Source organism: Oncorhynchus clarkii, chromosome 1 (assembly GCF_045791955.1).
Source record: "Oncorhynchus clarkii lewisi isolate Uvic-CL-2024 chromosome 1, UVic_Ocla_1.0, whole genome shotgun sequence".
Lineage (NCBI taxonomy): Eukaryota > Metazoa > Chordata > Actinopteri > Salmoniformes > Salmonidae > Oncorhynchus > Oncorhynchus clarkii.
The window spans coordinates 3,206,293-3,230,853 of NC_092147.1; the positions used below are offsets into that span (position 1 = coordinate 3,206,293).

General features: G+C 37.3%; 1 protein-coding gene across 4 annotated transcripts in view; it reads right to left on the minus strand.

Annotated features, from left to right (window-relative positions):
• The window catches only part of LOC139415803 (LIM domain containing preferred translocation partner in lipoma), a 469,906-nt gene that overhangs the window by 77,126 nt on the left and 368,219 nt on the right, over positions 1-24,561 (minus strand). For all 4 annotated transcript variants that reach the window (XM_071164099.1, XM_071164015.1, XM_071164180.1 and 1 more), the window contains one exon: positions 23,108-23,277. In XM_071164099.1, coding sequence (XP_071020200.1) covers positions 23,108-23,277 — 170 coding nt within the window. The remainder of the gene's footprint in view (positions 1-23,107; positions 23,278-24,561) is intronic.

A 24,561-nucleotide genomic window follows, 5' to 3' on the forward strand; every position in this document is an offset into this window, starting at 1 on the left:
TTAGACTACTGCAATGCTCTACTTTCCGGCTACCCGGATAAAGCACTAAATAAACTTCAGTTAGTGCTAAATACGGCTGCTAGAATCCTGACTAGAACCAAAAAATTTGATCATATTACTTCAGTGCTAGCCTCCCTACACTGGCTTCCTGTCAAAGCAAGGGCTGATTTCAAGGTTTTACTGCTAACCTACAAAGCATTACATGGGCTTGCTCCTACCTATCTCTCTGATTTGGTCCTGCCGTACATACCTACACGTACGCTACGGTCACAAGACGCAGGCCTCCTAATTGTCCCTAGAATTTCTAAGCAAACAGCTGGAGGCAGGGCTTTCTCCTATAGAGCTCCATTTTTATGGAACTGTCTGCCTACCCATGTCAGAGACGCAAACTCGGTCTCAACCTTTAAGTCTCTACTGAAGACTCATCTCTTCAGTGGGTCATATGATTGAGTGTAGTCTGGCCCAGGAGTGGGAGGGTGGAAGGAAAGGCTCTGGAGCAACGAACCGCCCTTGCTGTCTCTGCCTGGCCGGTTCCCCTCTTTCCACTGGGATTCTCTGCCTCTAACCCTATTACAGGGGCTGAGTCACTGGCTTACTGGGGCCCCCCCCCTTGGGTTGTGCCGTGGCGGAGGTCTTTGTGGGCTATACTCAGCCTTTTCTCAGGATGGTAAGTTGGTGGTTGAAGATATCTCTCTAGTGGTGTGGGGGCTGTGCTTTGGCAAAGTGGGTGGGGTTATATCCTTCCTGTTTGGCCCTGTCCGGGGGTGTCCTCGGATGGGGCCACAGTGTCTCCTGACCCCTCCTGTCTCAGCCTCCAGTATTTATGCTGCAGTAGTTTATGTGTCGGGGGGCTAGGGTCAGTTTGTTATATCTGGAGTACTTCTCCTGTCCTATTCGGTGTCCTGTGTGAATCTAAGTGTGCGTTCTCTAATTCTCTCTTTCTCTCTCTCGGAGGACCTGAGCCCTAGGACCATGCCCCAGGACTACCTGACATGATGACTCCTTGCTGTCACCAGTCCACCTGGCCGTGCTGCTGCTCCAGTTTCTTTCAACTGTTCTGCCTTATTATTATTCGACCATGCTGGTCATTTATGAACATTTGAACATCTTGACCATGTGCTGTTATAATCTCCACCCGGCACAGCCAGAAGAGGACTGGCCACCCCACATAGCCTGGTTCCTCTCTAGGTTTATAATCTCCACCCGGCACAGCCAGAAGAGGACTGGCCACCCCACATAGCCTGGTTCCTCTCTAGGTTTCTTCCTAGGTTTTGGCCTTTCTAGGGAGTTTTTCCTAGCCACCGTGCTTCTACACCTGCATTGCTTGCTGTTTGGGGTTTTAGGCTGGGTTTCTGTACAGCACTTTGAGATATCAGCTGATGTACGAAGGGCAATATAAATAAATTTGATTTGATTTGATTACGTCATCTGTGGACCTGTTGGGGCGGTTTTCAGACTGAAGTGGGTCTAGGGTGTCGGGTAGGGTGGAGGTGATATGATCCTTGACTAGTCTCTCAAAGTACTTCATGATGACAGAAGTGAGTGCTACGGGGCGGTAGTCATTTAGTTCAGAGAACAGTAAGTGACAGTAAGAACAGTCTATCCCAAACCTTAACCCTTAACCATTCGGAGTTAATGTCTGAACTTAACCCTGAACAATTCTAAATGTGAGGTTTGGATCCAACATGGATGAACGTCTAATTCTGACGTGAGACTGTGAGAACTGGTTGCTGTTATCGCTCAACCTCAACACATTACGAGCACACACACACACACACACACACCCTCAATAAACACCTTCAACACATTACGGCCCTGTCATAACAGCATAACAGCCGGGACGAAAAGGATGCATCTGACAAACAAGCCCAAGTGAAAACACATTTCCCCTCTCAGAGGGAGGAAAGGAGCTCTCTGCTCTAGAATGATTTTTTTTCCCTCTAACAGCTTCCTCTGTTTAGCCCAAACTGTTCACAAACCATCAAGCTTCACACTCACTACATGTCTGGCCTTAAACACACACTTACTGTACATAATGTGTACACAAGACACTGTCTGTTTCCCTCTCCCCCCCTGTTCCTCCCCCTCTCTCTCTCTCTCTCTCTCTCCCCCTGTTCCTCCCCCCCTCTCTCTCTCTCTCTCTCTCGCTCTCCCTCCCTCCCTCCCTCCCTCCCTCCCTCCCTCCCTCCCTCCCTCCCCATAAGGTAAATTCTAAAATGCATTATATTGTTGAGGGGGGAAAAAAGGCTGTAACGTAACAAAATGGCGTAAAAAAGTCAAAGGATCTGCATACTTCACAAATGCACTGTATGTAAAGTCCCGTCCCTGCCTTTCTGTCTAGATAAACATCCACTGATTTCCTTATTTGATACAGTGTGGAACAGAAGCATTACTGAATTTCAATCACTCTAACCGGCCCACCAAATGGAGTCCTGCCATTCTTGTCAGCAATTGGGTTGGTGATTTAATGTATACAATGACTTCACTTCCTGTCCCACTATGCTAAACAAAGGACATATTGAGGCAAAGCCTGGTCTGTCATGTTACTATTATCGAGGGCAGTACACAGGTGGCAGCATCACGGGATTTGAGAAACAGGAAGTCTATATCTCCTTAACAGAAAGCTGCTGTGCAGTTTTTTTTTATGCACAAGTGACGAATTGAATTTCCTCATGAGTGCAATACTAAAGTTTATCAATAAGTACGTCAGAACTGACTGGTTGTGACTGATCGAGCCTCATTTCAAATTTCACTCTTCCTCCTCCTCAGCTCTCCATTTCCCTCCTCCTCACTTGAGTCTCACATGTCTCTAACTCTCCTGAGAGACTCTAGTCTCGCGTCCATTCTCTAATCCCACACACAACACACACACACACACACACACACACACACACATTCTCTAATCGTACAGAGGCGTACGACCCTGAGGAAGGGAATAATAGAAGAAGAAATGACTTTCATTAAGAAATTCAGATACCCCCTCATCCTTTTGATCTCGTGCCAGAAGAACATTTATGCTGATGAGATGCATAAATACAGTTCTTAAATTATCCCCTTCCTCTTTACTGTATTCAACAGCTACAGACCAGAGTTCCACTTTACTGTATTCAACAGCTACGGACCAGAGTTCCACTTTACTGTATTCAACAGCTACAGACCAGAGTTCCACTTTACTGTATTCAACAGCTACGGACCAGAGTTCCACTTTACTGTATTCAACAGCTACAGACCAGAGTTCCACTTTACTGTATTCAACAGCTACAGACCAGAGTTCCACTTTACTGTATTCAACAGCTACAGACCAGAGTTCCACTTTACTGTATTCAACAGCTACGGACCAGAGTTCCTCTTTACTGTATTCAACAGCTACAGACCAGAGTTCCACTTTACTGTATTCAACAGCTACGGACCAGAGTTCCTCTTTACTGTAATCAACAGCTACGGACCAGAGTTCCTCTTTACTGTAATCAACAGCTACGGACCAGAGTTCCTCTTTACTGTAATCAACAGCTACGGACCAGAGTTCCTCTTTACTGTAATCAACAGCTACGGACCAGAGTTCCACTTTACTGTAATCAACAGCTACGGTCCAGAGTTCCTCTTTACTGTATTCAACAGATATGGTCAGTAGTTGGAGAAGCTCCAATAGAGAAGACAACAGCTACAAACACACAGTTCTTCTATTCTGATTAGAGAGGTGATTTAGGAGCACACACACAGACACACCCACCGAGTGAGTGAGAGTGTGTGTGAGAGTGCGTGTGTGTTTGTCTGTGTGTGTCTGTGTGTCTGTGTATGTGTATGTGTGTGTGTGTGTGTGTGTGTGTGTGATACTGTTTGATAATGTCACAAAGCTAACTAAAAAGCAGCATTCCCCAAGAGAGGATGGCTTTCACTTCAGCAGTAATAAATTCATGAACTTCTTTGAGGAAAAGATCATGATCATTAGAAAGCAAATTACGGACTCCTCTTTAAATCTGCGTATTCCTCCAAAGCTCAGTTGTCCCGAGTCTGCACAACACTGCCAGGACCTAGGATCAAGAGAGACACTCAAGTGTTTTAGTACTATATCTCTTGACACAATGATGAAAATAATCATGGCCTCTAAACCTTCAAGCTGCATACTGGACCGTATTCCAACTAAACTACTGAAAGAGCTGCTTCCTATGCTTGGCCCTCCTATGTTGAACATAATAAACGGCTCTCTATCCACCGGATGTGTACCAAACTCACTAAAAGTGGCAGCAATTAAGCCTCTCTTGAAAAAGCCAAACCTTGACCCAGAAAATATAAAAAACTATCGGCCTATATCGAATCTTCCATTCCTCTCAAATTATTTTTGAAAAAGCTGTTGTGCTGCAACTCACTGCCTTCCTGAAGACAAACAATGAATACGAAATGCTTCAGTCTGGTTTTAGACCCCATCATAGCACTGAGACTGCACTTGTGAAGGTGGTAAATTACCTTTTAATAGCGTCAGAGGCTCTGCATCTGTCCTCGTGCTCCTAGACCTTAGTGCTGCTTTTGATACCATCGATCACCACATTCTTTTGGAGAGATTGGAAACCCAAATTGGTCTACACGGACAAGTTCTGGCCTGGTTTAGATCTGTCGGAAAGATATCAGTTTTCTCTGTGAATGGTTTGTCCTCTGACAAATCAACTGTAAATTTCGGTGTTCCTCAAGGTTCCGTTTTAGGACCACTATTGTTTTCACTATATATTTTACCTCTTGGGGATGTCATTCGAAAACATAATGTTAACTTTCACTGCTATGCGGATGACACACAGCTGTACATTTCAATTAAACATGGTGAAGCCCCAAAATTGCCCTTGCTAGAAGAATGTGTTTCAGACATAAGGAAGTGGATGGCTGCAAACTTTCTACTTTTAAACTCGGACAAAACAGAGATGCTTGTTCTAGGTCCCAAGAAACAAAGAGATCTTCTGTTGAATCTGACAATTAATCTTAATGGTTGTACAGTCGTCTCAAATAAAACTGTGAAGGACCTCGGCGTTACTCTGGACCCTGATCTCTCTTTTGACGAACATATCAAGATTGTTTCAAGGACAGCTTTTTTCCATCTACGTAACATTGCAAAAATCAGAAACTTTCTGTCCAAAAATGATGCAGAAAAATGTATCCATGCTTTCGTTACGTCTGGGATAGACTACTGCAATGCTCTACTTTCCGGCAACCTGGATAAAGCACTAAATAAACTTCAGTTAGTGCTAAACACGGCTGATAGAATCCTGACTAGAACCAAAAAATGTGATCATATTACTCCAGTGCTAGCCTCTCTACACTGGCTTCCTGTTAAGGCAAGGGCTGATTTAAAGGTTTTACTGCTAACCTACAAAGCATTACATGGGCTTGCTCCTACCCATCCCTCTGATTTGGTCCTGCCGTACATACCTACACGTACGCTACGGTCACAAGACGCAGGCCTCCTAATTGTCCCTAGAATTTCTAAGCAAACAGCTGGAGGCAGGGCTTTCTCCTATAGAGCTCCATTTTTATGGAATGGTCTGCCTACCCATGTCAGAGACGCAAACTCGGTCTCAACCTTTAAGTCTCTACTGAAGACTCATCTCTTCAGTGGGTCATATGATTGAGTGTAGTCTGTCTCAGGAGTGTGAAGGTCCCGGAGTGTGAAGGTCCCGAAGGCTCTGGAAGGCTCTGGAGCAACGAACCGCCCTTGCTGTTTCTGCCCCTCTCCACTGGGATTCTCTGCCTCTAACCCTATTACAGGGGCTGAGTCACTGGCTTACTGGTGCTCTTTCATGCCGTCCCTAGGAGGGGTGCGTCACCTGAGTGGGTTGTGTCACTGACGTGAGCTTCCTGTCTGGGTTGGCGCCGCCCCCCTTTGGTTGTGCCGTGTGGGGGATCTTTGTGGGCCATACTCGGCCTTGTCTCAGGATGGTAAGTTGGTGGTTGAAGATATCGCGCGAGTGGTGTGGGGGCTGTGCTTTGGCAAAGTGGGTGGGGTTATATCCTTCCTGTTTGGCCCTGTCCGGGGGTATCATCGGATGGGGCCACAGTGTCTCCTGACCCCTCCTGTCTCAGCCTCTTGTATTTATGCTGCAGTAGTTTGTGTGTCGGGGGGCTAGGGTCAGTTTGTTATATCTGGAGAACTTCTCCTGTCGTATCCGGTGTCCTGTGTGAATTTATGTATGCTCTCTCTAATTCTCTCTTTCTTTCTCTCTCTCGGAGTACCTGAGCCCTGGGACCATGCCTCAGGACTACCTGGCATGATGACTCCTTGCTGTCCCCAGTCCACCTGGCCGTGCTGCTGCTCCAGTTTCAACTGTTCTGCCTGCGGCTATGGAATCCTGACCTGTTCACCGGACGTGCTACCTGTCCCAGACCTGCTGGTTTCAACTCTCTAAAGACAGCAGGAGCGGTAGAGATACTCTGAATGATCGGCTATGAAAAGCCAACTGACATTTACTCCTGAGGTGCTGACCTGTTGCACCCTCGACAACCACTGTGATTATTATTATTTGACCCTGCTGGTAATCTATGAACATTTGAACATCTTGGCCATGTTCTGTTATAATCTCCACCCGGCACAGCCAGAAGAGGACTGGCCACCCCTCATAGATTGGTTCCTCTCTAGGTTTCTTCCTATGTTCCTGCCTTTCTAGGGAGTTTTTCCTAGCCACTGTGCTTCTACACCTGCATTGCTTGCTGTTTAGGGTTTTAGCCTGGGTTTCTGTACAGCACTTTGAGATATCAGCTGATGTAAGAAAGGCTATATAAATAAATTTGATTTGATTTGTGTAAGTCTGTGTGTGTGTGTGTAACGCAACACAATAGGCCCCTGACATCATGTGCAGTCTCTTGGCTCCTATCTATTTCCCATCTCTCACGGTCTCCAGGGAGACCCTGGGGATATCTCTATGGTGACGGTTGATGAAGTTACTTACAAAATGGCCCCCTGATTCCTCATGTGGAAGTAGTGCATACGCAGCATTCGGTAAAGTATTCAGGTGAGACTCTCTAACAAACACGCACATCTCGGTTGCTCTAGGATGTCCACAGACCAAGTTTTGTCTGAAGGTTCAACAATATGCCTGGAAGTATAAAGTACATTCAGAAAGTATTCAGACCCCTTGACTTTTTCCACATTTTGTTACGTTACAGCCTAATTCTAAAATGGATTAAATTGTTTCCCTCAGAAAAAAACCACACAATACCCCATAATGACAAAGCAAAAACTTGTTTTAAATGTTTTTATTTTTTTTAGAAATGTTTGCAAAAGTATTTAAAATAAAAAAACTACAATTTGTCAGAGTGACCATCAGGTTCTTGGTCACCTCCCTGATCAAGGTCCTTCTCCCCCGATTGCTCAGTTTGGCCGGGCGGCCGGCCTCTAGGAAGAGTCTTGGTGGTTCTAAACTTCTTCCATTTCAGAATGATGGAGGCCACTGTGTTCTTGGGAACCTGTTTTTACATGTTTTTTTAAATTATAAATTAGCAAAAAAATCTATAAAAACCTGTTTTCGCTTTGTCTTTATGCACTATTGTGTGTATATTGATGAGGATTTGTGTTTATTTAATACATTTTAGAGTACGGCTGTAACCTAACAAAATATGGAAAAAGAGAAAGGGGTCTGAATACTTTCTGAATGCATATAGGGAATAGGGTGCCATTTGGGACGTACCTGTAGAAACGGTTTCCATGGTGGATCAACACAGTGGCTCTATGGAAAATGACCATTGATTTCCCTATAGGAAAAGCTGCTTGCAATGTGTGTCGGATGTAAAGCATGCCAGATGTATAGATAAATAAAGTTAAATAAAGATTGAATAAATACAAAAATAGGTATATACATGGATAGATATGTATTGTTATGGATATGGATATAGATATAGATATGTATTGTTATGGATATGGATATAGATATAGATATGGATTGTTATGGATATAGATATAGATATGAATATAGATATAGATATGGATTGTTATGAATATGGATATAGATATAGATATGAATATAGATATAGATATGGATTGTTATGAATATGGATATAGATATAGATATGAATATAGATATGGATATAGATATAGATATGGATATAGATATAGATATGGATATAGATATAGATATGGATATAGATATGGATATAGATATAGATATGAATATAGATATAGATATGGATATAGATATAGATATGGATATAGATATGAATATAGATATAGATATGGATTGTTATGAATATGGATATAGATATAGATATGAATATAGATATAGATATGTATTGTTATGGATATAGATATAGATATGAATATAGATATAGATATGGAGTGTTATGGATATGGATATAGATATAGATATGAATATAGATATAGATATGTATTGTTATGGATATAGATATAGATATGAATATAGATATAGATATGTATTGTTATGGATATAGATATAGATATAGATATGTATTGTTATGGATATGGATATAGATATGGATTGTTATGGATATAGATATAGATATGAATATAGATATAGATATGTATTGTTATGGATATGGATATAGATATAGATATGGATTGTTATGGATATAGATATAGATATGAATATAGATATAGATATGTATTGTTATGGATATGGATATAGATATAGATATGGATTGTTATGGATATAGATATAGATATGAATATAGATATAGATATGGATTGTTATGAATATGGATATAGATATAGATATGAATATAGATATAGATATGGATATAGATATAGATATGGATATAGATATACATATGGATATAGATATAGATATGAATATAGATATAGATATGGATATAGATATAGATATGGATATAGATATAGATATGAATATAGATATAGATATGGATTGTTATGAATATGGATATAGATATAGATATGAATATAGATATAGATATGTATTGTTATGGATATAGATATAGATATGAATATAGATATAGATATGGATTGTTATGGATATGGATATAGATATGTATTGTTATGGATATGGATATAGATATAGATATGTATTGTTATGGATATGGATATAGATATAGATATGTATTGTTATGGATATGGATATAGATATAGATATGTATTGTTATGGATATAGATATAGATATGTATTGTTATGGATATAGATATAGATATGAATATAGATATAGATATGGATTGTTATGAATATGGATATAGATATAGATATGAATATAGATATAGATATGGATATAGATATAGATATGGATATAGATATAGATATGGATATAGATATAGATATGAATATAGATATAGATATGGATATAGATATAGATATGGATATAGATATAGATATGAATATAGATATAGATATGGATTGTTATGAATATGGATATAGATATAGATATGAATATAGATATAGATATGTATTGTTATGGATATAGATATAGATATGAATATAGATATAGATATGGATTGTTATGGATATGGATATAGATATGAATATAGATATAGATATGATATAGATATAGATATGAATATAGATATAGATATGGATTGTTATGAATATGGATATAGATATAGATATGAATATAGATATAGATATGTATTGTTATGGATATGGATATAGATATGAATATAGATATAGATATGGATTGTTATGGATATGGATATAGATATGAATATAGATATAGATATGGATATAGATATAGATATGAATATAGATATAGATATGGATATAGATATAGATATGAATATAGATATAGATATGGATTGTTATGAATATGGATATAGATATAGATATGAATATAGATATAGATATGTATTGTTATGGATATGGATATAGATATGAATATAGATATAGATATGGATTGTTATGGATATGGATATAGATATAGATATGAATATAGATATAGATATGGATATAGATATAGATATGAATATAGATATAGATATGGATATAGATATAGATATGAATATAGATATAGATATGGATTGTTATGAATATGGATATAGATATAGATATGAATATAGATATAGATATGTATTGTTATGGATATGGATATAGATATAGATATGAATATAGATATAGATATGGATATAGATATGAATATAGATATAGATATGGATATAGATATAGATATGAATATAGATATAGATATGGATTGTTATGGATATGGATATAGATATAGATATGAATATAGATATAGATATGGATATAGATATAGATATGAATATAGATATAGATATGGATTGTTATGAATATGGATATAGATATAGATATGGATATAGATATAGATATGAATATGGATATAGATATGTATTGTTATGGATATGGATATAGATATAGATATGGATATAGATATAGATATGAATATAGATATAGATATGTATTGTTATGGATATGGATATAGATATAGATATGGATATAGATATAGATATGAATATGGATATAGATATGTATTGTTATGGATATGGATATAGATATAGATATGAATATAGATATAGATATGGATTGTTATGAATATGGATATAGATACGGATTGTTATGGATATGGATATAGATATAGATATGAATATAGATATAGATATGGATTGTTATGAATATGGATATAGATACGGATTGTTATGGATATGGATATAGATATAGATATGAATATAGATATAGATATGGATATAGATATAGATATGAATATAGATATAGATATAGATATGAATATAGATATAGATATGAATATAGATATAGATATGGATTGTTATGAATATGGATATAGATACGGATTGTTATGGATGTAGATATAGATATAGATATGAATATAGATATAGATATGAATATAGATATAGATATGTATTGTTATGGATATGGATATAGATATAGATATGGATATAGATATAGATATGAATATAGATATAGATATGAATATAGATATAGATATGAATATAGATATAGATATGGATTGTTATGAATATGGATATAGATACGGATTGTTATGGATGTAGATATAGATATAGATATGAATATAGATATAGATATGAATATAGATATAGATATAGATATGAATATAGATATGGATTGTTATGAATATGGATATAGATACGGATTGTTATGCATGTAGATATAGATATAGATATGAATATAGATATAGATATGAATATAGATATAGATATGGATTGTTATGAATATGGATATAGATACGGATTGTTATGATGTAGATATAGATATAGATATGAATATAGATATAGATATGAATATAGATATAGATATAGATATGAATATAGATATAGATATGGATTGTTATGAATATGGATATAGATACGGATTGTTATGCATGTAGATATAGATATAGATATGAATATAGATATAGATATAGATATGAATATAAATATAGATATGTATTGTTATGGATATGGATATAGATACGGATTGTTATGGATGTAGATATAGATATAGATATGAATATAGATATAGATATGAATATAGATATAGATATGAATATAGATATAGATATGGATTGTTATGCATGTAGATATAGATATAGATATGAATATAGATATAGATATGAATATAAATATAGATATGTATTGTTATGGATATGGATATAGATACGGATTGTTATGGATGTAGATATAGATATAGATATGAATATAGATATAGATATAGATATGAATAAAAATATAGATATAGATATGGATTGTTATGAATATAGATATAGATACGGATTGTTATGGATGTAGATATAGATATAGATATGAATATAGATATGAATATAAATATAGATATAGATATGGATTGTTATGAATATAGATATAGATACGGATTGTTATGGATGGAGATATAGATATAGATATTAATATAGATATAGATACGGATTGTTATGAATATAGATATAGATATGGATTGTTATGAATATGGATATAGATATAGATATGAATATAGATATAGATATGGATATAGATATAGATATGGATATAGATATAGATATGGATATAGATATAGATATGGATATAGATATAGATATGAATATAGATATAGATATGGATATAGATATAGATATGAATATAGATATGGATTGTTATGAATATGGATATAGATATAGATATGAATATAGATATAGATATGTATTGTTATGGATATAGATATAGATATGAATATAGATATAGATATGGATTGTTATGGATATGGATATAGATATAGATATGTATTGTTATGGATATGGATATAGATATAGATATGTATTGTTATGGATATGGATATAGATATAGATATGTATTGTTATGGATATAGATATAGATATGTATTGTTATGGATATAGATATAGATATGTATTGTTATGGATATAGATATATATATGAATATAGATATAGATATGGATTGTTATGAATATGGATATAGATATAGATATGAATATAGATATAGATATAGATATAGATATGGATATAGATATATATATGGATATAGATATAGATATGAATATAGATATAGATATGGATATAGATATGGATATAGATATAGATATGAATATAGATATAGATATGGATTGTTATGAATATGGATATAGATATAGATATGAATATAGATATAGATATGTATTGTTATGGATATGGATATAGATATGAATATAGATATAGATATGGATTGTTATGGATATGGATATAGATATAGATATGAATATAGATATAGATATGGATATAGATATAGATATGAATATAGATATAGATATGGATATAGATATAGATATGAATATAGATATAGATATGGATTGTTATGAATATGGATATAGATATAGATATGAATATAGATATAGATATGTATTGTTATGGATATGGATATAGATATAGATATGAATATAGATATAGATATGGATATAGATATGAATATAGATATAGATATGGATATAGATATAGATATGAATATAGATATAGATATGGATTGTTATGGATATGGATATAGATATAGATATGAATATAGATATAGATATGGATATAGATATAGATATGAATATAGATATAGATATGGATTGTTATGAATATGGATATAGATATGGATATAGATATAGATATGAATATGGATATAGATATGTATTGTTATGGATATGGATATAGATATAGATATGGATATAGATATAGATATGAATATAGATATAGATATGTATTGTTATGGATATGGATATAGATATAGATATGGATATAGATATAGATATGAATATGGATATAGATATGTATTGTTATGGATATGGATATAGATATAGATATGAATATAGATATAGATATGGATTGTTATGAATATGGATATAGATACGGATTGTTATGGATATGGATATAGATATAGATATGAATATAGATATAGATATGGATTGTTATGAATATGGATATAGATACGGATTGTTATGGATATGGATATAGATATAGATATGAATATAGATATAGATATGGATATAGATATAGATATGAATATAGATATAGATATAGATATGAATATAGATATAGATATGAATATAGATATAGATATGGATTGTTATGAATATGGATATAGATACGGATTGTTATGGATGTAGATATAGATATAGATATGAATATAGATATAGATATGAATATAGATATAGATATGTATTGTTATGGATATGGATATAGATATAGATATGGATATAGATATAGATATGAATATAGATATAGATATGAATATAGATATAGATATGAATATAGATATAGATATGGATTGTTATGAATATGGATATAGATACGGATTGTTATGGATGTAGATATAGATATAGATATGAATATAGATATAGATATGAATATAGATATAGATATAGATATGAATATAGATATAGATATGGATTGTTATGAATATGGATATAGATACGGATTGTTATGCATGTAGATATAGATATAGATATGAATATAGATATAGATATGAATATAGATATAGATATGAATATAGATATAGATATAGATATGGATTGTTATGAATATGGATATAGATACGGATTGTTATGGATGTAGATATAGATATAGATATGAATATAGATATAGATATGAATATAGATATAGATATAGATATGAATATAGATACAGATATGGATTGTTATGAATATGGATATAGATACGGATTGTTATGCATGTAGATATAGATATAGATATGAATATAGATATAGATATAGATATGAATATAAATATAGATATGTATTGTTATGGATATGGATATAGATACGGATTGTTATGGATGTAGATATAGATATAGATATGAATATAGATATAGATATGAATATAGATATAGATATGAATATAGATATAGATATGGATTGTTATGAATATGGATATAGATACGGATTGTTATGCATGTAGATATAGATATAGATATGAATATAGATATAGATATGAATATAAATATAGATATGTATTGTTATGGATATGGATATAGATACGGATTGTTATGGATGTAGATATAGATATAGATATGAATATAGATATAGATATAGATATGAATAAAAATATAGATATAGATATGGATTGTTATGAATATAGATATAGATACGGATTGTTATGGATGTAGATATAGATATAGATATGAATATAGATATGAATATAAATATAGATATAGATATGGATTGTTATGAATATAGATATAGATACGGATTGTTATGGATGGAGATATAGATATAGATATTAATATAGATATAGATACGGATTGTTATGAATATAGATATAGATATGGATTGTTATGGATATAGATACGGACAGAAAAGGATATAGATATGGACAGAAATTGATATAGATATGGATATAGCTATAGATATGGATTGTTATGGATATAGATACGGACAGAAAAGGATATAGATATGGATATAGATATGGACAGAAATTGATATAGATATGGATATAGCTATAGATATGGATAGATATGGATATAGATATGGACAGAAAATGATATAGATATGGATATGGATAGATGCGGATAGATAAAAATATGGATAGATATGGATATAGATACGGATAGACATAGATATGGATATAGATACTAGATATAGATACTAGAGGTCGACCGATTAATCGGAATGGCCGATTAATTAGGGCCGATTTCAAGTTTCCCTAACAATTGGAAATCTGTATTTTTGGACACCGATTAGGCCGATTTAAAAAAAAAATTACACCTTTATTTAATCTTTATTTAACTAGGCAAGTCAGTTAAGAACACATTCTTATTTTCACTATGGTTGATGATATTACTAGTTTATCTAGCGTGTCCTGCATATAATCGATGCGGTGCGTATTCGCGAAAAAGGACTGTCCTTGCTCCAATTTGTACCTAACCATAAACATCAATGCCTTTCTTAAAATCAATACACAGGTATATATTTTAAACCTGCATATTTAGCTAAAAGAAATCCAGGTTAGCAGGCAATATTAACCAGGTGAAATTGTGTCACTTCTCTTGCGTTCATTGCAAGCAGAGTCAGTGTATATGCAACAGTTTGGGCCGCCTAATTTGCCAGAATTATACGTAATTATGACATAACATTGAAAGTTGTGCAATGTTACAGGAATATAAAATAATATATAAAATAAAATACGGAACGGTTCCGTATTTCACTGAAAGAATAAACGTTTTGTTTTTGAGATGATAGTTTCCGGATTCGACCATATTAATGACCAAAGGCTCCTATTTCTCTGTGTTATTATGTTATAATTAAGTCTATGATTTGATAGAGTTGACTGAGCGGTGGTCGGCAGCAGCAAGCTCGTAAGCATTCATTCAAACAGCACTTTAGTGCGTTTTGCCAGCAGCTCTTTGTTGTGCTTCAAGCATTGCGCTGTTTATGACTTCAAGCCCATCAACTCCCGAGATTAGGCTGGTGTGACCGATATGAAATGGCTAGCTAGTGAGCGTGGTGCGCGCTAATAGCATTTCAAACGTCACTCACTCTGAGACTTGGAGTGGTTGTTCCCCTTGCTCTGCATGGGTAACGCTGCTTCGAGGGTGGCTGTTGTCGATGTGTTCCTGGTTCGAGCCCAGGGAGGAGCGAGGAGAGGGACGGAGGCTGTACTGTTACACTGGCAATACTAAAGTGCCTATAAGAACATCCAATAGTCAAAGGTATATGAAATGCAAATGGTACAGAGAGAAATAGTCCTATAATTCCTATAATAACTACAACCTAAAACTTCTTACCTGGGAATATTGAAGACTCATGTTAAAAGGAACCACCAGCTTTCATATGTTCTCATGTTCTGAGCAAGGAACTGAAACGTTAGCTTTCTTACATGGCACATATTGCACTTTTACTTTCTTCTCCAACACTGTTTTTGCATTATTTAAACCAAATTGAACATGTTTCATTATTTATTTGAGGCTAAATGGATTTTTATTGATGTATTATATTAAGTTAAAATAAGTGTTCATTCAGTATTGTTGTAACTGTCATTATTACAAATAAATGTAAAAAATTGGTCGATTAACCGGTATCAACTTTTTTTGGTCCTCCAGTAATCGGTATCGCCGCTGAAAAATCATAATCGGTCGACCTCTAATATACTGACTATATGATAAGGGTGACCATGAGATAATAACTATATGATCATTTTGACTATGAGATAATGACTATATGATAATGGTGCCTATGTGATCATTACTATGTGATAATGGTGACTATGCGATAATGACTTGTGATCATTTTGACTATGAGATAATGACTATATGATAATGGTGCCTATGTGATCATTACTATATGATAATTGTGACTATGCAATAATGACTATATGACAACGGTGACTATGAGATAATGACTATATGATAATGGTGACTATGAGATAATGACTATATGATAATGGTGACTATGAGATAATGACTATAGGATAATGGTGACTATGAGATAATGACTATATGACAACAGTGACTGTGAGATAATGACTATATGATAATGGTGACTATGAGATAATGACTATATGACAACGGTGACTGTGAGATAATGACTATATGACAACGGTGACTGTGAGATAATGACTATATGACAACGGTGACTGTGAGATAATGACTATATGATAATGGTGACTATGAGATAATGACTATAGGATAAGGGTGTTCAGACATTATAAGAACATATGATCTACAGTAGGGTCCCGACATTAGTGATAACCTTGATAAAGATGAGTAATAATGACCTTATAAAATAAATCATTCTAATACTGATCTATAGTGTATGCTGAATTTTATTTTATGAATACAACATCTCAAAAAGGTTAGGGGTCAAAATGATTGATACCTCTAAAGATTCTTATCAACAAAGTAGTCAAAAGTTTAGTATTTGGTCCCATATTCTTAGCACGCAATGACTACATCAAGCTTGTGATGCTACAAACTTGTTGAATGCATTTGCTGTTTGTTTTGGTTGCGTTTCAGATTATTTTGTTCCCCCCAAAAAATAAATGGTACCCATTGTACTGTGTCATTTTGTAGTCACTAATTGTAAATAATAACCTCCCCTGTTATTGGTAATGGTGAGAGGTTAACATGTCTTGGGGGTATGAACTTTGACCCTCGGTAACTTTATATGGGTCATCTCCCTCTGATCTGTGCATAACTTGGGAAAGTGGATTGAGGAAGTTGAGAGTTGAGAGGAAAGCCCAAGAACATCAGAGACACAACATACTATGATGCAACGCCAGACTGAATTCCTCAATTAGAAATAGACCATTAAAGTGTGGTTTCACTTTGAACTTTGACTTCCATGTTGAGAAGTAAAGCAATATCCTTTTTATGCAGGCTATTTTCACTGAGATCAAATCTCTATTTGCAAGAGAGACCAATTTAGAGGTCAAATCAGATCTTTGAAACAGCAACTACCTACGTTGACAAATTTGCACAAACAAAATCGATTCTGGAAATGTTTTCTCAAGAAACCCTGATCTTACTATCCCTCTGTTCACATCTTACTGAACTGTCCCTGTGTTCACATCTTACTGACACTCTGTTTACATCTTACTGAACTGTCCCTCTGTTCACATCTTACTGTCACTCTGTTCACATCTTACTGAACTGTCCCTCTGTTCACATCTTACTGAACTGTCCCTGTGTTCACATCTTACTGACACTCTGTTTACATCTTACTGAACTGTCCCTCTGTTCACATCTTACTGTCACTCTGTTCACATCTTACTGTCATTCTGTTCACATCTTACTGAACTGTCCCTCTGTTCACATCTTACTGTTCCTCTGTTCACATCTTACTGTCCCTCTGTTCACATCTTACTGAACTGTCCCTCTGTTCACATCTTACTGTTCCTCTGTTCACATCTTACTGTCCTGTTCACATCTTACTGAACTGTCCTTCTGTTCACATCTTACTGTCCTGTTTACATCTTACTGTCATTCTGTTCACATCTTACTGAACTGTCCCCCTGTTCACATCTTACTGTTCCTCTGTTCACATCTTACTGTCCCTCTGTTCACATCTTACTGTCATTCTGTTCACATCTTACTGAACTGTCCCTCTGTTCACATCTTACTGAACTGTCCCTCTGTTCACATCTTACTGAACTGACCCTCTGTTCACATCTTACTGAACTGTCCCTCTGTTCACATCTTACTGAACTGTCCCCCTGTTCACATCTTACTGTCACTCTGTTCCTGTTTTGATCAGACTCTTCGGTTGAATTGAATAAAATACTTTTTAAAATGAACTTTTTTGAAAACAAAAAGGAATGAAGAGACTCAGAAACAGTGGTGGGTGGGGGGGGGGGGGGGGGGTAGAAGTAGAAGAGGGAATATGATTCGTTATCCAGTCTACAAAGGGAAGTAATCCAATCTAACATTCTAATGTGATTTTAATACTCGATTAACAGCTGCAGTGTGTTTCCACTGTGTCTCATCTCCCTATCAGATGGACCTCCGGATAAAGTGTTATGGATCAGAATACTGAGCTTCCTGCATGGAGACACACAGGCTAATGTCCTAAATGGTATCCTATATAGTGCACTACTTTAGACCAGGGGCCCATAGTGATCTTCCAGATATAGTGCACTACTTTGGACCAGGGCTTTAATAAGGGAATAAGATGCCATATGGGACGCACAGAACAGTCTGTCTAATCCTTAAAAAGACACAGGCGTGTCACAAATCTGTCTTGTCTACTACTTACTTCAACTGCCTACAGTGTACTAGTCCAGCTACATACTATTCAGAACGTAGTGTTTAGTAAAAACGAAAGGTGCTTTCTTTGTTTTCATTCCATCAACACATCTCCTTCACCACCAGGGGGCGAAAGAGTCCTAGATCACTGTTTACCGTACCCACAATCAAGCGTACAAAGCCCTCCCTCGTCCTCCATTCGGCAAATCAGATCATGACTCTATACTCCGGCTTCCTGTTTACAAACAGGAGCTCAAACCAGGAAGTACCCGTGACGCGCTCCGTAGAGAAATGATCCAATGAAGCGGAGGCTACGCTGCAGGATGCTACGCTGCAGGATGCTTTGCTAGCGCTAACTGGGATATTTTCCGAGACTCTGCCGATAACGTCGACGTGCTAACCACCTCCGTCTCGGGCTTCATCAGGAAATTCATCAGCGACGTTGTCCCCACAGTGAAGGTTTGCTACTTCCCCTATCAGAAGCCCTGGATTAACACTAGGTTGGTGCTAAACTAAAGGACAGGGCTATTACTGAGGGCTCCGGCTGAGGACATGAACGCATGGTGGCTGTGCTGTAGTATGTATGAGGTATGGTGTATGAGGTATGGTGTATGAGGTATGGTGTATGAGGTATGGTGTATGAGGTATAGTGTATGAGGTATAGTGTATGAGGTATGGTGTATGAGGTACGGTGTATGAGGTACAGTGTATGAGGTACGGTGTATGAGGTATGGTGTATGAGGTATGGTGTATGAGGTATGGTGTATGAGGTATGGTGTATGAAGTATGGTGTATGAGGTATGGTGTATGAGGTATGGTGTATGAGGTATGGTGTATGAGGTATGGTGTATGAGGTATAGTGTATGAGGTATGGTGTATGAGGTATGGTGTATGAGGTATGGTGTATGAGGTACAGTGTATGAGGTATGGTGTATGAAGTATGGTGTATGAGGTATGAAGTATGGTGTATGAGGTATGAAGTATGGTGTATGAGGTATGAGGTATGGTGTATGAGGTATGATGTATGGTGTATGAGGTATGGTGTATGAGGTATGGTGTATGAAGTATGGTGTATGAAGTGTGGTGTATGAGGTATGGTGTATGAGGTATGGTGTATGAAGTATGGTGTATGAGGTATGGTGTATGAAGTATGGTGTATGAGGTATGGTGTATGAAGTATGGTGTATGAGGTATGGTGTATGAAGTATGGTGTATGAGGTATGGTGTGTGAGGTATGGTGTATGAGGTATGGTGTATGAGGTATGGAGGATGAGGTATGGTGTATGAGGTATGGTGTATGAGGTATGGTGAATGAAGTATGGTGTATGAGGTATGGTGTGTGAGGTATGGTGTATGAAGTATGGTGTAAGAGGTATGGTGTGTGAGGTATGGTGTATGAAGTATGGTGTATGAGGTATGGTGTGTGAGGTATGGTGTATGAAGTATGGTGTATGAGGTATGGAGGATGTGTTGTTTCTGTTTATTTGTGTTTGTTTTTTGCATTGTAGTTTACACTTACATATTTTTTAAATTTACAAGGTGGAATCCCATGTAGCAAGGGGCTACAGTCCATTACGGATTACAAAGGAAGACCCAGCTGTGATCTACCTAACGTTACCTCTCTACTCAATTCATACTTTGACAAAAACAACACCAAGCTGTGCACGAGGGCCCCCGCTGCCACAGAGGACTGGGTGATCTCGCTCTCCGAGGCCGACATGAGTGAGGCTTTTAGTCTGGTAAACAGTTGCAGGGCCGGGAAGGTATTCCAAGGTTGCATTCTCAGAGCATGGACAGAAAACGACAACTCTCTCTGTTCTAACTCAGGAGGAGACACGACAACTCTCTCTGTTCAAACTCAGGAGGAGACACGACAATTCTCTCTGTTCTAACTCAGGAGGAGACATGACAACTCTCTCTGTTCTAACTCAGGAGACATGACAACTCTCTCTGTTCTAACTCAGGAGACATGACAACTCTCTCTGTTCTAACTCAGGAGGAGACACAACAACTCTCTCTGTTCTAACTCAGGAGGAGACACGACAATTCTGTTCTAACTCAGGAGGAGACACGACAACTCTCTCTGTTCTAACTCAGGAGGAGACACGACAACTCTCTCTGTTCTAACTCAGGAGGAGACATGACAACTCTCTCTGTTCTAACTCAGGAGACATGACAACTCTCTCTGTTCTAACTCAGGAGACATGACATCTCTCTCTGTTCTAACTCAGGAGGAGACACAACAGCTCTCTCTGTTCTAACTCAGGAGGAGACACGACAATTCTGTTCTAACTCAGGAGGAGACACGACAACTCTCTCTGTTCTAACTCAGGAGGAGACACGACAACTCTCTCTGTTCTAACTCAGGAGGAGACCCGACAACTCTGTTCTAACTCCGGAGGAGACATGACAACTCTCTCTGTTCTAACTCAGGAGGAGACACAACAACTCTCTCTGTTCTAACTCAGGAGGAGACACAACAACTCTCTCTGTTCTAACTCAGGAGGAGACACAACAACTCTCTCTGTTCTAACTCAGGAGGAGACATGACAACTCTCTCTGTTCTAACTCAGGAGGAGACACAACAACTCTCTCTGTTCTAACTCAGGAGGAGACACAACAACTCTCTCTGTTCTAACTCAGGAGGAGACCCGACAACTCTGTTCTAACTCCGGAGGAGACATGACAACTCTCTCTGTTCTAACTCAGGAGGAGACACAACAACTCTCTCTGTTCTAACTCAGGAGGAGACACAAGAACTCTCTCTGTTCTAACTCAGGAGGAGACACAACAACTCTCTCTGTTCTAACTCAGGAGGAGACACAACAACTCTCTCTGTTCTAACTCAGGAGGAGACACAACAACTCTCTCTGTTCTAACTCAGGAGGAGACACAACAACTCTCTCTGTTCTAACTCAGGAGGAGACACAACAACTCTCTCTGTTCTAACTCAGGAGGAGACACGACAACTCTCTCTGTTCTAACTCAGGAGGAGACACGACAACTCTCTTTGTTCTAACTCAGGAGGAGACACGACAACTCTCTCTGTTCTAACTCAGGAGGAGACACGACAACTCTCTCTGTTCTAACTCAGGAGAGACATGATAACTCTCTCTGTTCTAACTCAGGAGGAGACATGACAACTCTCTCTGTTCTAACTCCGGAGGAGACACGACAACTCTCTCTGTTCTAACTCAGGAGGAGACACGACAACTCTCTCTCTTCTAACTCAGGAGGAGACACGACAACTCTCTCTGTTCTAACTCAAGAGGAGACACAACAACTCTCTCTGTTCTAACTCAGGAGGAGACACAACAACTCTCTCTGTTCTAACTCAGGAGGAGACACAACAACTCTCTCTGTTCTAACTCAGGAGGAGACACAACAACTCTCTCTGTTCTAACTCAGGAGGAGACACGACAACTCTCTCTGTTCTAACTCAGGAGGAGACATGACAACTCTCTCTGTTCTAACTCAGGAGGAGACACAACAACTCTCTCTGTTCTAACTCAGGAGGAGACACGACAACTCTCTCTGTTCTAACTCAGGAGGAGACATGATAACTCTCTCTGTTCTAACTCAGGAGGAGACACGACAACTCTCTCTGTTCTAACTCAGGAGGAGACACGACAACTCTCTCTGTTCTAACTCAGGAGGAGACACGACAACTCTCTCTGTTCTAACTCAGGAGGAGGTGATGTTCAGGAGGAGTCATGATAACAACTCTCTCTGTATGGTTCTTCTGGATGGCAGAAAGACAGAGAGCATGCAGGATGTGTGAAGTGAAACAGCAACAGTTTCACACATCCTGTTACTTACAGGTGCTGGGTACAACAAGTAAAGTCATGAAATAAATTGGTGGATGGGTCGAGACTCACAATGTAGCAGGGCTCAGTAGAACTTTTACACACTGTGTGTGTGTGTGTGTGTGTACAGATGGGCTGAGACTCACGATGTAGCAGGGCTCGTTCTGCACAGTGCAGAAGGGTTTGTGTGTGTGTGTGTACAGATGGGCTGAGACTCACAATGTAGCAGGGCTCGCAGTAGGCCTTCTTCTCCACAGCGTAGAAGGGTTTACCGCGCAGCCTGCCACTGCAGGTCATGCAGATGAAGCAGTCCACGTGGAAGACCTGGTCCATGGCGGTACAGCCGGTACCCTCACCCACCACATTATCCCCACAGCTGGCACACCGCCCTGGGGTAGAGGAGGAGAGGAGATGGGGGGTTAGAGAGAAGATGGGGGGTCTGACTGTCTAGTCTTACTGCTACACGTGTTACAGTACATGTTTTGAGCTGAAAGAGACCTGGTTTAGAGCTGAAAGAGAGCTGGTTTAGAGCTGAAAGAGACCTGGTTTAGAGCTGAAAGAGACCTGGTTTTGAGCAGAAAGAGACCTGGTTTAGAGCTGAAAGAGAGCTGGTTTTGAGCTGAAAGAGACCTGGTTTTGAGCTGAAAGAGACCTGGTTTAGAGCTGAAAGAGACCTGGTTTAGAGCTGAAAGAGACCTGGTTTTGAGCAGAAAGAGACCTGGTTTAGAGCTGAAAGAGACCTGGTTTTGAGCAGAAAGAGACACTACAGTGAACGATAGTGAAGGTATGGAAGTGCCCTGCACAGAGAAAGTGTTTCCTTATCGTGAATCGAGAGAGAGACAATCAGAAACCGTTTTATGTTCTAACTTTCCTTACGAACCAGTTACTTTGTGATCACTAGCTTACGTCCTTAATCAAAGGGCCTTCAGAGGCCTCATATAAAGATGACAGACTTCAGAACACTTCAACAGAGACTGGAGCAGATAGATTGGGCTGCAGAAACTCAACACCAGTCCCCCTCGCTACTCTCAAAGTAATGGGCTTTATCAACGATAAAGAGAGAATCATGAAAGACAACTCTTGTCTTCTTTTCGTCCTACGATCCTGGTATCAACCCCTTGATTAGAACAGATCGGATCTAACAGATCCACTGCAACTATTGATCTGTAATCAAGTGTGTGATGAAGTAAGGCCAAAGTCAAAAAGGAACCAGACACCAAGAACACTTCATATCCAGGGCCTGATAGCATCTTGAGGGAAAGTCTAGAAGTGGTTTCTTTATATCAACAGTTGAAAGGGCCAAAGTAAATCGGAGGGCCGACATCTGAAGACATAGGATGGTCTTGGCTGGAGAGGGGAGAGGGGGGTGGGACGGGAGCATCATTTTCTAGCTATTTCAGATGGTATGGTATCGTTGTCTATTGCTATCACTAATATTATTGACCATCCTGTTATAGCTTCAATGAACATACCGTAGATCTGTACTTAATAAACTGAGAGAAAAAAAAATAACGATGTATAATTGAGTCAAATGAAATGAAATGTAACACTCCCTTTTTTACACTAAACCCTCATGTTCATGGATAAGGACGGGATTAATTGAGGACATTTTATATTTTAAAACCTCTACATCACATAAGTGTGACAGAGTGACAGCATCGATTAGAAAAAGT